The following is a 13,579-nucleotide window of genomic DNA, read 5'->3' on the forward strand; positions in this document are numbered from 1 at the left end:
TAACTACTAACGAGCATATCCCAGCCTGAAAGAAGTCAGCTGAAAGACTGCCAAGACCTTTGAAGCTGTTTTGACACAGTATTGCCTCACATGTAGTTAAAAAAAAAATTCAAGACCCTGGCCCTTTGGCTGCATTTTATCAGAGAACTTAGGCCAGTTGTTGACTTGAACGATGCAGTCAGCTGTTATTCCAACTCAGGACAGAGGGAAAGTTGTATGCCATCATATTGTTATGACATGTAATGAGCAGAAGAAAGACAAATTCTGGGCTGTGAATGCCTACCCTTTCCTCACCTCCCAGGTATGTCTCGGAAACTGTTTAAGTGTGACGAACAAGCCCAGGAAAAGATAGTGCTGGACCATAGAGAGTTTGCTGGGTTTTTTTTTTTTGTGTGTGTGTGTGTGTGTGCATGCGTGCGTGCATGTGTCCGCATGTGCCAGCATACACATGACTGTTTGCGTGGTCTTCAGGTGCCCTTGGTTACATGGAAAGGTGTTTTGTTTCACACTTGTGAGCAATGTTTGCCTTATATTCCTGGCTTTCTCTGGAAGCCTTTTTAGTTCTCCATGTCCTTTTGTCCAAATTGTTCAAAGTTGCTAGCAGTTGTGTTTTCCCATGACTGTCATGGCCAACTCCACACTTGTCTGAAAACCCGTGACTTTCAGCTGGGGGAGGACTTCTCCATATGAATTCAGAGCAATTTCCCTTGCTTTCATACATAATTAATGCAGCCAGCTCCTTTTCATTTAACGCCACCAACAGGAGCTGCATTGGGTGGCACAAGTGTCTAAGAGGCCCTTCAGCATGTGGCCCCTTTGCAACACGACATTAGAGGGACCTGGTGACACAGGTCTCCTAATTTTGACAGTGCCATGAGGCTCCCCAGGCTGGTCATTGCAGAGCAAGGCGGTCAGCATTGCAGGCGCTGAGATAGCAAAGTTGCCTTCCTCGCCGAACTGAACCAGCTACAACGTGTGCTGGGGGTCCATCACCCCTGTTGCAGTCTTGCAGCACAGGGAGTTCAGACCTTGCTTGATGCAGGTACTGATTTCTTTTCCCCCTCTCCCACACTTCAGCAGTTGCTTTTGGGACCGACACAGAAAGCGGCCATAGTTACTGTTGTTTCAGCTGTACGTTTCAGTTGACTGTGCCCATGTAGGTGTGCGCATGTGAGAGGAACAGAGCTGAACATAGCTTGAAAAACCCTCCACAAATACGGAACAGCCCAGCTGGAGCTGTCTAGCTACCGGTCACCATCCCTATAGGTTGCTACTGTCTTAAGATCCTTATTAGTGCTTAATAGAGAGTTCGGCACACAACTCATTGATTGCTATATACTGCTACAGACACAAATCAGTTAATATATTGGTTAGAGGCCTGTCTTTTTATCTACAGTACAGTCTATTGCTAGGGCTGCCTGGGGCAGGCTTATAACCTATTAATGATGCATTCACTGTTTACAAGCCTGGTATAGAGAGCACGATGCTCTCACTCACTCTTTCACTCAATACACGGTCAGTATATTGCAGTAGACTTTGACTGTTAAAACGCAGAACTTTTTCCTTTTCCTGACTCACTTATGCCACTGTAAAGAAATAATTTATTTTGGTGTTTCACTCTATTGCCCCCAAACGTCCCATGGTTTATGTGTTGTGGAATTCATTGATTCATTGATTATTCAATACAAAGTCGCTGTATGCATTATCGCTATCGTTGCCACCTTTCTGAAGGTGGCCAGGGTGATACTATGCAGCCTTTAGCAAGCTTTTTTGTTGTTGTTTTGTTTTTGTTTTAATAGCCAGTACCAGAAGGGTGTCAGAATGGCCAAGGTGTGTTATCTAGTACCTTATCCCATCACAAAAAAGCAGATGCCAAGGGAAACACGTAGCAGGAAAACACCTCCCTGCCCCCTCGCCCTCCACCCATGCTTGCAGCCTCCATGGCTTATCAGGGGTTTCCTGGGACATTAAACCATTAATGAGTTTGAGTATTAGCTTGGTTAAGAATGGCTGTGTTTAGGCTCAAGGGTCAATATCTGTCAGGGCTAAATAACACCTAGCCCGACTGCGCGTGCATCTCCAAGCGACCAGGGTTTGGAGCTGTCAATGCTGAATCAATTCACATTTTAAAAGCTGCATCTATTCACCTTTTTCAACAACAGTAGCATAAAGGAGCATTTTCTTGTCTGCCGCGCCAGGCTGTGAACCAGGAGGGAGGCTTCTGCAGCCGAGTCCCCAGCCGCGGTGTACCGGGGGCACGGGGGTACGGGCAGCGGGCGCGAGCTGAACGCTGTGCTGGGGACAAAATGCCACACTTTCGCTACTGAAGGAATAAAAGTTTCTTAATTGCATTCAGGTTACAAATACATCCCTGAGGCGCAGCCTGCAGTTCGGCACGCCTGGAAGCCACGTGGCCTTACCAGTGTGTGGGACACCGCTCGGCCCCTTATATGGACACGTCCCCCAGAAAACCAAACTCTCAATATGTGAATTGATTTTTCCCTCGCTGTTACCTATTTCACACATGAGCAAGAACCGGCAGCCCTGTGGCTCGCTTTCCCCTCTTTCCTTTCAGACCTGGGCACCCCGGTGGGCACGAAACTGAGACGTGCCCGTTGCAGTGCCGGTGAAAACACGGTTAACGGCTTGCAGAGACACCGCAACCTCGGTTTTCCGGAGGTGAATGCAGCACCGAGGCACGCCATGCGCCCGGGGAGCAGAGCAGGGTTTGGACCAGGACACTTACCATATGCAAGTGTGTGTTTTTGTCTGTGTGTGTTTGTGCCAGTGCGAGCGTGCACGCCGGGCATGAGGATTTAGCCTCTCCAGACCTGCGCTAACTCCCTTTGCAGACCTTAAAAGGCATTGGGCTAGCGCGGGGGACTGCGAGCCCAGCTATCTCTTGACCGCTGGAGACTGGCTTATCTTTAACTGTATGTTTTCTTGTGTGTCCAAAGGCTCAGCATATATGGCTCACACAGCTCAGCGGCTGCCTACAGTTAGCTATCAGTCCTCCTCCCCCCTTAGGTAATACCCTTGAGCTGAGACGAATTCCTGATGGGGCTCATTTTCTGGTTGACAGTGCTCTGTAGCTGATGGAGATGGTGAGCAGAGGCCTTGGGCAGTTTTTTTGTTTTATTCTTTAAAATTAGAAACGTTCAACCTTCGAACTTCCAAGCAGCTTTTCACACCAAAATCTGCACAGGACACCAGCCTGCCCTGGGTGAAAAATGACCTGGAGTGACTTGGCCAGCAGCAGGCGGCAGCAACAGCGGCCCGTGTCCTTCAGCGACGCAACGCGGTGTTACACAGCTGAGGGGTCGCGCGAGCAGCAAGCCACGGCTCCACGTTTGGATCTCTGCCGAGCCCCAGGGGCCGAAACAGGCAAAGAGAAATGTATTTAAACAAGTATTTAAGTTAGGCGCCCTTTTCCGTGCGATGATTAAAATCAGCCTGCTGAGAGCTCAGCCTAAATACCATCATGGGCTTGAACGTCTTCCCAAGGGTTCCCCGATTCAGAACAAAAGCGTGCTGCCTCTGGCTCTTCGCTGGGGCACATCACCCAGTGCCTCATGTTTTGACAGCACCAGACCACGACGTATGGACTTGGGCCGACGTGTGCCTGCCCTGGGCACTGTCCCCCCCAGCCACGCACACCACCACCGCAGCCCTCCCCCGCTAACCCTCAGGCTTTTCGGCCCCATCAGCACAACCATGTTTCGGAAAGCCCAAAACCTGCGGCGCCCGACCCCAGCCAGCCCCAGGCCTCCCACGGCCCCGGCAGGCCACCCAGCACCCCGGCCCCACGGCGCCCCGGCTCGGGGGCGCCCCGGCCAGGCCAGCGCGACGGAAAGCAAAGGAGACGCGGCGAGAGCAACCGGTCCAGTTCAGAACTCTTTAATACAAGCTTATATTGTTCGTGTTTTCTGATTCTCCGTTCTCCCAGCATGTGGGGACATTAACCCTCATATGTGTGTGAGCATGTGTATGAAGATATATACAAAATCACACAGTTAAATATTTAAGCATACAAGGTATTATATATTTATATAATATAGAACTTTAGGGTATAGGAATCAACAATGGCAAAATATTTCTGATGAATCTGACATAGGTTTTTCTTGAGTGAAACATGACCTGTTTTTGAAAGACCAGAGGAAGCTGTTGTTTATTTAAAGAAAAAAAAAAAACCTGTATAAAGAAATTCTGTGAAAAATGATTTAAAAAAAACTCATGAACCAAAAAGGACAACTGTTAAAAACTGTATTGAAAAAAAAAATAAATTAGATGAACAATTGTGTAAATATAAATTAAAAAAGATGACAATCTTAATAAATAAGCTTTACTATTTACATCTTTATATATTGCTTGGAGACTTAAATTAGATCCGTTAAAAACAAACGAACGCAAAATAAAACCCAAAACTGGAGCAGCAAACGTACAGGCGTGAGGTACAGAATTAAGGGTTGAACTGTATTTTGCTTGTTTCTTTTTTTTTTCTTTTCTCTTTTATACAGTAGACCAGTAGAATTCTTGTGAAAATAGATCCTCAGCACTTCATTGGATTATTGGTTGACGTGGCTTCCAAAAGGTGCCAAGAAAGATTCCATAATAATAATAATAATAACCATAATAATCATAATAATTATAACAATAATAAAAAGATACAATATGATACATAAATATGGAAGAGCAGTTGGTAATATGAATACATTTTTTCTCTAGACGAGATCACAGTTTTATTTGTAAATATTACACTGATATATATATATATAATATTACACATATAATATTATATATATATCATATATATATATTTATATATATATATTTATATATATAGCATGGCTCAATCCTGCTCCCAGTGAAGTCAACAACAATGACAACAAAAAACCCTGTTGACTTGATGGGAGCAAAATTCAGCCTATCATCTGCAGACAGGTAAGTAATTACAGAGGCCGTACAATGCAAACTCCGCAATGGTTCCGATTCCCTCTTTAATTGCTGGTGAAATGTTTCATTAAAGCCCTGGTTCTTTGCACTCAGAAGATGGAAACTGGTGGCTGAATTGTGGCCTCACCGAATGAATGAAAAAAAACAAAAGACCAAACCAAACCAAACCAGACTGGGAATCAAAGACAATTTTGACTCATTAGCTCCGTATCTCAATCTAACAGGACTAATAACACCAACAAGTAGCACCAAGACTTCTCCTCTAACATGTGAAGCCTACTCAAGCTCCTGTTTCTGGCCTCAGAGGAAGCGATTACTGTTCTCAGTAAATCTTGGATGGGTAGATCAGGCGAAAAGGGGAAAATTCAGTTTGCCAAACTAAGAAAGAAACAAAACCGTAAGCCCCACTTTGCTCCTGCTAAAATGACCAGGGGTTTTGAATACCGGTTCCTGGGGTGGCAGGAACAGTCCTCGACCAACCTCCTATTGCCCAAATCAGCTGTAGCTCCAAGGCAATACGTCTCAAGCCACCTGGACCTGCTCCCGCTTGGATCTTGGTCACGCTCCCACTGAACACAGTGGCTGAAGACCTCTAGTGGGACTGGCCTCATCCCCTAGGGCTCCAGCATGCACAACCTGCCAGGTCAACTGGTGGCAAGCGTGTGTCAGGACCCTCGGCCAGAAATTTCCAAGGAGTCCCAAGAAGTTCAGAGGACCATCTCCCAGCTCTGAAAGCTTTTTGGGCACCCCAGCCTCAGCGAACTTCACCTTATCCCCTCCTGTCTTCTAGCTTGGCCTCTAATGGAAACAACAGGCTGGAGTCTGGGAAGGGGAAGGTTTGCACCCTGCTTTCCTCTAATGGAAATCACCTGTCTGATCATGTAGCAGCTTTCTCCTTCCCCTTCCCTCTCACTCCCAGGCTCTCGCTAGCTGTTCCAGATTCAGACTGTGCAGTGCTTCTGAGTGCAGTTATTAGAGCACAGTGAAATACTGGTTAAATGCGTATGTACAGTTGGATAATCTAAAAATAAGCACAAATACACACTTAAAAAAATAATCTGGAAAAAATAATAAAATCCCCCCCACCCCCCAAAACAACAATATACCGGGGGAAAAAAACACCTTAGCCTTAGTTCCTGGACTTATCACAAAGCACAAGGAAAACAAAACCAGACAATGTTATAAAACCTCACGGTACTTCTAGGGAAATCTACACTTAAGTATCTAGCTCTCTACTCAGCTGGCAGAATCAGTGTTTTCCTTTCAAACACGCAAAAATAGGCTTTGCTCTTTTTGTATTTGGTTTATGTAGTTGGGTTTTTTTTTTTCCATTTTTGGATTTTCATCTTTTCTTCTTCTCTGTAAAGCCTATTGGTTTTCTTTTTTTTCCCCACTTGAACCAGTTGCAGCAAGAAACTTGTTAGTTGTTGGGATTTTTTTTTCCTCTCTTCCCCCCCCCCCCCCTTTTTTTTTATTTTAACACAGGTAAAACCTAGAACAAACCGACAGTTACAACCAAGTGAAACCGAAACCAGAAGGGAGGTAGCTGGAACCTGACTCCAAAGAGTCCTCTGGTGCCATCCTCCTTTCTCAGCCTGGGGGAGACAGCGGAAGATGCAAGAAAAGCAAGAGGACACCAGCTCAGCCCATCTGCGAGACGGTGGGGAGGGAGTGGGGTAGCAGCTGATAGGATTTTCCCACCCCATCACGCACAAGTCACTGCTTTCTGCTCCAGCTTCCCTTCTGCTAGCCACTGGCACCGCTGGTGCTGATCAGCATTGCTCCCTTCTAACCAATAGACTGGATGATGACTTCTGTGAGCTGCAGCCTTGGCTCACAATGTGTGACAGAGACCCTTGGCACTAACGTGACCTGCACTTTATGAGCAGCTAAATTTCTTCTGCATGAACACCTCTCCTGCTCACCCAATTGTCTGACTTTACCCAACGCCATTGGCTTGTTGGGTGGAGGATGGTGGGTGATGACCCACTCAGCTCCCATAGGGCCTGATCTGACGTCCATCAGTCCCTCAGGGTCCTTCCTAGGGACTCCAGCAGGCTACCAAGGCCCTTACACTGGCAGATGCTGAGATGCCATCCAGCTGGCCTCCCCCAGTGCACAGACTGACCGGGAGTCCATGTCCCATGGCTCCACTCTCTCACTGCCCTGGCAGCAGGGCCCAGTGCCTGGGGAAATGTGGAGGACAAAGCTGGAGGTCAGCTTTGCCTCATTGCAATCTTTTCCTGATGGAAAAATGCCATTGGATATAATGTGACTCAAAGCAGCACTTCCTTCTGCTCCCAGATCTGTCACCCCATTAGAGGAGATGGACAGTGTCGACATGGCAGTTGAAAAAAAAAAATAGCAGCATGGAAGGCCTGCCTGCCTGGAAGGGACTGCTGCGATGAGTGGTCACCCCCAGGACTGCAGGGCTGAAGCTGAGGTGTGAGGCTGTGCTGGGGAGAGGCTGCTGTTTGCTCCCATGATAAGCCATCCCCCTGAGGTGAGAAAGACTCCAACTCTGCAAGTAGATGCTGGCCCTGTCTGGGCAGAAGGAGCTCAGGTGACCCTGAGCTTCCAGAAGCCCACAGCAGCAAGTTGCAATAATGCTTATACAGATCTGTCTCTCCTTGGTAATGTCTTAGCTGGGAAAAGCAGGTGGAAAATCTCCGTCATGCTAAAATGCATAACTGAGAGGGAGGTTTTGCAAAGTGAGCTGCCATCAGTGTGCACACTGAACCTCTGTAGTGCTCCCTGCTAGGGTGAAACCTGGGTGGAGTGGAGGGTGAAGATCATGCCAAGATACCTTGGACATTGAGGACTTGATGTATCTGCACTTTGAAAGGCATTTGAGGTTGAGAGCTCTTGTGCTACGCTGGATGGCACATGAACAAACTGCCAGCACAAAAGGGGAGATCAAAAGGACCAGAAGGGAGCCAGCGTCTCACACTTACTTACTTTTGTTGTTAATTAGGCTCTTTTTGAGGGGCAAGAGGCAAAAGTGTAAGTTTTACCCACAATCAATTTTTGCTAATACTCTCTACATTGGAGGATGTTCAGTTGAGATCCTTGGAAGGATCCATTGAACCCATTCTGTCTCTTTTTCCTGTATACATGATAGGGGCAGAGACATCTGCATTGCTCCTATGGCCAGGCCCACTCTGGGAATAACAAGGGGCTTCATAACTGGGAGCTCTTCTCCTTCTGACGACAAACACCTCTCCAGGCCTCCCAATTTTACGTTTTGAAAATTCATCTCTGGTTTATTCCCATAGAGACAAGCCAAAGGTGTGTGAGGTCCTTTCTGTTTGGAGAACAGCCTGGCTTCTTGCATCTACAACGCTGTCAGTTTTCCATTTCTAGTTTTGCTATCCATCTCTGTGAGCTAAATGATTTCCCCTTATATTTCTGCCTTGCTTCAGTGCCTAAATACTCAATCCAGCAGGAGTAGGAAAGCTCTTTCCAACCTGTCTTTATCCAGTAGATTGTACAATTCAAGGAAGCTCCAAGGCACAGATAGAATTAGCACTTGGAAGGACATTTTTTCAGATGTATGCTCTTTTTTTAGTGGGAGCCTGAAGCAGCAGGAGACAAGCCCAGGCCGCACTGTAGAGATCTTTGGGATCTATGTGGAATGAGTTGTAGCAGCAGTGACAGCACTGGATACACCGGGCATCTCAGTGCCTCAACACGATGAACGGCAATGGTGAAATGAATCCCCACGGGACTGGCACAACCTGTGCCCCTCTGGACTGCAACAGGAGGATGGAGCTATACAAAAGGGAAGTATGAGGGTTGCCTCAGCTAACGCTTTTCCTTCTGAAAGATTACAAGCAGCTAATCTCCTGATCTAAGATGGCCAAAACACAGGCCTAGCAGTTTAATACTGACAAATATGGCCAAAATTTTAATACTGACTCCAGAGGTCCTTTCCCCTTAGCAAAGTCTCCTCCTCCCTTTCCCCTCTCCTGAAAGAGCAGGAATATGAAGCAGTTGCTAGATATACACCACCACAGAAGGGAAGCGGAGGAGAGTTAGAGAACCAGTTGGGTGGACGGAGGCCGAAAGCAGATTCCTTTGGCTGGCTGGTGTCCTATTTTCTTGCCCCAGTGCTAAGGAAGAGACCAGAGGGTTTGAAAGGCAGGCTGTAGGTAAGCTTTAAGGCAGACTGTTTGGTTGCTTGGGGTTGTTTTCACCCTGTCCTGACACAGTAAGGAAACTAGTTGTATGGGACATAGCAGCAGGAGTAGCAGCAGCAGACATGTTCAAATGACAAGTGCGAGGGCGAGGTGGGGGGTGAGTTACCCTCTGTGTTCCTCAGAAGCAATCATCCACATTCCTTGATGCCAGGCCTTAGACTCCCTGCTCCCTGGCTCCACTACGGGACCACCTGCCCACCTCAACACAGAAACGCCCCAGGAGCCCTACAAATTCTGGGCAGGCTACTGGTGGACTTTTTGTTTGCTTTTTGAGGGCAGGAGGAGAAGGAGGAGCTGTACAGAAAGGCCACTGTAGTCTGCTGAGGTCCCTAGCTGGAAGCAGCATTCCTGTGAGGAGCAGATTCATTCCATATTTCAAGCTAGCTGGGCATTTGACAAGTCATTTGCCAAGAGGCACAGCCCTGTGGAGAACCCACCTCAACCTCAGCTCCCCGAGCATGAGATACCTTGGCATTCAGCATCAGATAAGGCTCAGCTTGGAGTCCTCCAAAAGCACAGCCTCTTCCATTAGCGGTCTGAGTTGTGAGTGCTGGAGAGGGGAAAGTGTTTTTGCGTCAATCATAATCTCTCACTCTTTCTCTCTTTCCCTACTTACTTCTATAAATATGTGTACATAAATAGCTTGTTTCTCGCCTTAACTCTAAATACAAACTGTTCAGATTAGGTGGGCATAACATGCTGTTTTGATACATAAAAGTCTTATTGACTTGACTCTTGGCTGTTTGTTTCTTGTCATCACTATGTAAGATATAGTTAATACATAAGCCCCTACTTTGAGTTCTCCTTGGACCAAAATTAAAGGCAGACTGGTTGAATTCTAAGGGTCCCTGGTGCAGAAATGCCATCCAGTTGAGCAGCTAAATGTTAAAAACAATACCAAAAGGGATGCGGTGTCTCTGCTAGCCTGCCTTGAGCAGTGTGGTCTTCCTTTCCATGTTGCTTGGCATTACCCAAGACTGAAGCCACGGAGGTCTTTTTGATTGTGCTCCTGGGCATTGGGGTCCCGGCAAGCACACTCTCCTTGTAGGTCACAGGACATAGGGAAGGGAGTAACCTGGGGAAGGAAACCAAAGACACAAAGACATGAAGGAAGGAACTCTCTTTACTATACCACCCTGAAGAATAAATCAGATATCTGGAGTGATAGCTTCAGAGATCAACTGGAGCCTTCAGCTGTATTATTTCTTACAGTGATTCATTTTCATGCTGTGTTGATATACTGAGACTTCACATTAGCTACCTGTCTATAAGAGAGTTTGTGGAAAGTATAGAGGAGCCTGTTCAGCTCATTCAGTTACTGGCCAACAGATCCTCTCTCAACAGCTCACATGGGGCATGGAACATAGTTGTCTGAGGAGACACGTTCCTTCTTTGGCAAGCCCTGGGGCTTTTTAGGGTAGTTACCGCTATGCCTGGATCTCATGATGCTCCAGACTCTTTTGAAAAAATATGCTTTCTGCAGTAGGACCCTATGGCTCAGGTGCTGCAGAAGTAAGTGCTGCCATACCTAAGTCCATTTGTGCACATAATATTTTGAATATTCTTAGTCCTAATTCCCTGGGCCAGGAACTGAACCAAACACACTACCGCACAGAGCAGTTAAGACTGCAATCCAGCAGAAAAGCTGCTCTAAATACCTGTTGTGTTTAAGGTCAAGAGAGCTAGCTAACGGGTACTGGGGAACAGTGAAGGAATGCAAGTGAGAGATTCGGCTACGTGCAGATAAAATCTGACCGAGATCTCTCTACAGAAGCGTGGGAAGGAGCTGAAACAATAGCCTCCAGCGCCTGGCTAGCGGAAGTTGATTTTGGTCTGTTGCATCATGGTACTTACATTCAGAAAAGGGGGGGAGTGGAGGTGGAAGAGTGTCTTGCTTGCCCTGAAGTGAATTCCCGAGAATGTCTCCCATCTGCACAGACTGAGCAAATGACCTCATTCCCCTCCTTTACACTCCTTCCAAAACAATGCCACAACCTGTTCAAATGTTCCCAGCGAGTGCTGCACGCGCGCACTAGGTCTGCTTCATTTGGCTTTGCTGCCACATGTTTGCTATCTCTTTCATAAACACTTTTCTCCAGGCCATGAAGCCTGGGTCTGTCTGTTCCCTATGTATCATCAACAGCACATCTAGGAATGTGGACCAAGCACTGTTTAGGAACACATAGCTGCCATTTCCACCTAGACCCTTCATACTTGTGTCTGCATGTCCATCTATAGCATGCCTTTCTACTGACACACACAAGAACGGGATGGAGCGGGTGTGTGTTTATTTCACAGCTGGGGAGCCTAAGGCAGGGACACGCTGACAGTCAGAGACATTAAATAGCCAATGCTCATCACCAATTGAGGGTTTAGAGAGCCTCCTCCCATCACTTTTGACTATACTCCCAGAAGACCTGACCCTCCAGGTAAAATAGGGTGAGGGCTCTTCATCAAGCCACGGCCTTGATGACTTATGAGCTAAATAACCAAGCAGTGAATAATCTGGATCTACGTTTGTGCAAACGTGGAGGTTGCAAAGGGGAGAGATTTTTCCAAGAAGTTAAAAACAAATCAATTCAAATAACTGGAAGCTGGAGTTTTAGAAACTGCAGAAAACAGGGAGTTTAAGGTCCCAAGTAGGACTGTCCCATATCACAGTGTTATGAATATTCTTAGATAGGAAAATGGAGTGTGCAAACAATGGGGTTTGGGGAGAAGGCTGGGGACGGATTGCTTAATGATGGAACTGAAATACTGTAGAGAAATAATATTTTGACAGAGGGAAGAAATGGACCTCTTTTGTTCAATGTAGAAGGAACATTTTGGTTTAGATTATTTGGTACAGTTCAGATTTGACCTTTCCCTCCAGGACATAAGAACAAAAAAGGAAATTTTAAAGCAAAATTTATGTCTTGAAATAAAAACTGATTTCATTTCGAAAATGCCAAAACAAAACATTTCAATACGTCTGTGGTTTTCCCACACACTACTCACTTTTATTTTTTATCCTAAATTATTCAGTTCAGTCTAGATTTGGCAATAGGTTTGATCAAAAAAATCCTCCCTGTAGTACAAGGAAACTACTAGTTGGAGGTAAGACCTGAGGTTCTGATTCTTTCATTTGTCTTGATCAAGCCTTTTCCTCACCCCGGCCCAAATTTGTCTGTAACAACCTAACAAAGGCAAATAAGTGACCCCTATAATCAAAAGAGAAAGAGTCTCACAGAGAGGTGAATACATATTTTACAGGGAACATAAGACAACCACACACCAGTGTGTGTACTCAGGCACTACATACAGTGAAGTGCCTAAAACTAGCTATGACTATCCTACTGCTCTTTGTCTCTGCTACTCTCCATGTATGAGTGGCATAATGCTATTTCTTGCTGGCCTGGAGATGCCGTAAATGCAAACATAACACCTGTGAGAACATCAGAGCCAAGAGTGAAAGCCCTGCGTGACAGTGTCTCCAAACTACCAACTCTACTACCAACTCTCATTCTTCTAACCTGCTCTGCAGGCTCTGCGGAAATAGTGACTTTAGATACCCAGACTGGCATAAATTTGATGCTGCCTTGGAGTGATCTGCTTTTGTCAAGCCTTCTCCTCCCACTTCTCCTTATTAAGCTCTCATTTTCCCCTTTCCTTTCTCAGACATCACTGTGTGTGCTCGGCACTGGCGCAACCTGAACAAAAGGTGGGCATAAGAGAACAGATAGCCGCCACGTTGCAGCAAATTCCTGGGGGGGGAAGGAGCCACTAGAGAAGAAACATCTTCCTGTGTGTTGTCCTTCAGAAACCCTCCAGCGTCCTAATAGAGGTTCTGTACAGACAGACAGACAGAAGCAGCCTACCCAGGGCAGTGCCATGGCCCTGAAAAGAAAGAGCTCCATGCGTCAGCAGACGTCACAGCAGTGGGTAGTGGAATAGCCTGACTGTAAGAGGGTTTCTTCCTGATCACATTAGCCTTATCAACATACACGCATTACAGATTTTTGTATGCAATTTAATTTTTTCAGTACTACTGTCCAGCTAAATGCAATGATTTGTCTTATGGCAGTGAATTCCAGAGATTCATTTTCTGTTGTGTGGCAAGGCAGAGATTTCTATGGGTGATGTGCATATCCACAGTCAAATTGACAAGATAAAATTCTATACAGACTCAAGAGCAATACAGGGTTTCCCCTTTAAACAGCAGCTATAACAAATATACATTTGAGTTCCCCAGGGAGCTGGTTTCCACCGGTATTTAGGGACTCTAACCCATACACAGCATCTAGTCAGATTGTCAAAAGTACCTAACTCAGAGAAACCTTAAAAGAGCTGGCCCTAAAATCCTTAGAACAAGGCCTGTCTTTTGTCTTGGGCTTGTACAGTGATAGCCCTATGGAGTACAAAGCCATGATTAAATAATATTATTAGAA

At 46.1% G+C, this 13,579-nt stretch overlaps 1 protein-coding gene across 1 annotated transcript in view; it reads right to left on the reverse strand.

The window, feature by feature from the left end:
- Positions 1-6,254: 6,254 nt before the first annotated feature.
- PAPPA (pappalysin 1) overlaps positions 6,255-13,579 on the reverse strand; it is a 187,821-nt gene continuing 180,496 nt past the window's right edge. Inside the window, exon 22 of the mRNA XM_009668174.2 lies at positions 6,255-10,227. Within this exon, the coding sequence (XP_009666469.1) occupies positions 10,120-10,227 (108 nt within the window). The 3' untranslated portion in view covers positions 6,255-10,119. The remainder of the gene's footprint in view (positions 10,228-13,579) is intronic.

The sequence above is a fragment of the Struthio camelus genome, chromosome 20 (genome assembly GCF_040807025.1).
Source record: "Struthio camelus isolate bStrCam1 chromosome 20, bStrCam1.hap1, whole genome shotgun sequence".
NCBI classification, from domain to species: Eukaryota; Metazoa; Chordata; class Aves; order Struthioniformes; family Struthionidae; genus Struthio; species Struthio camelus.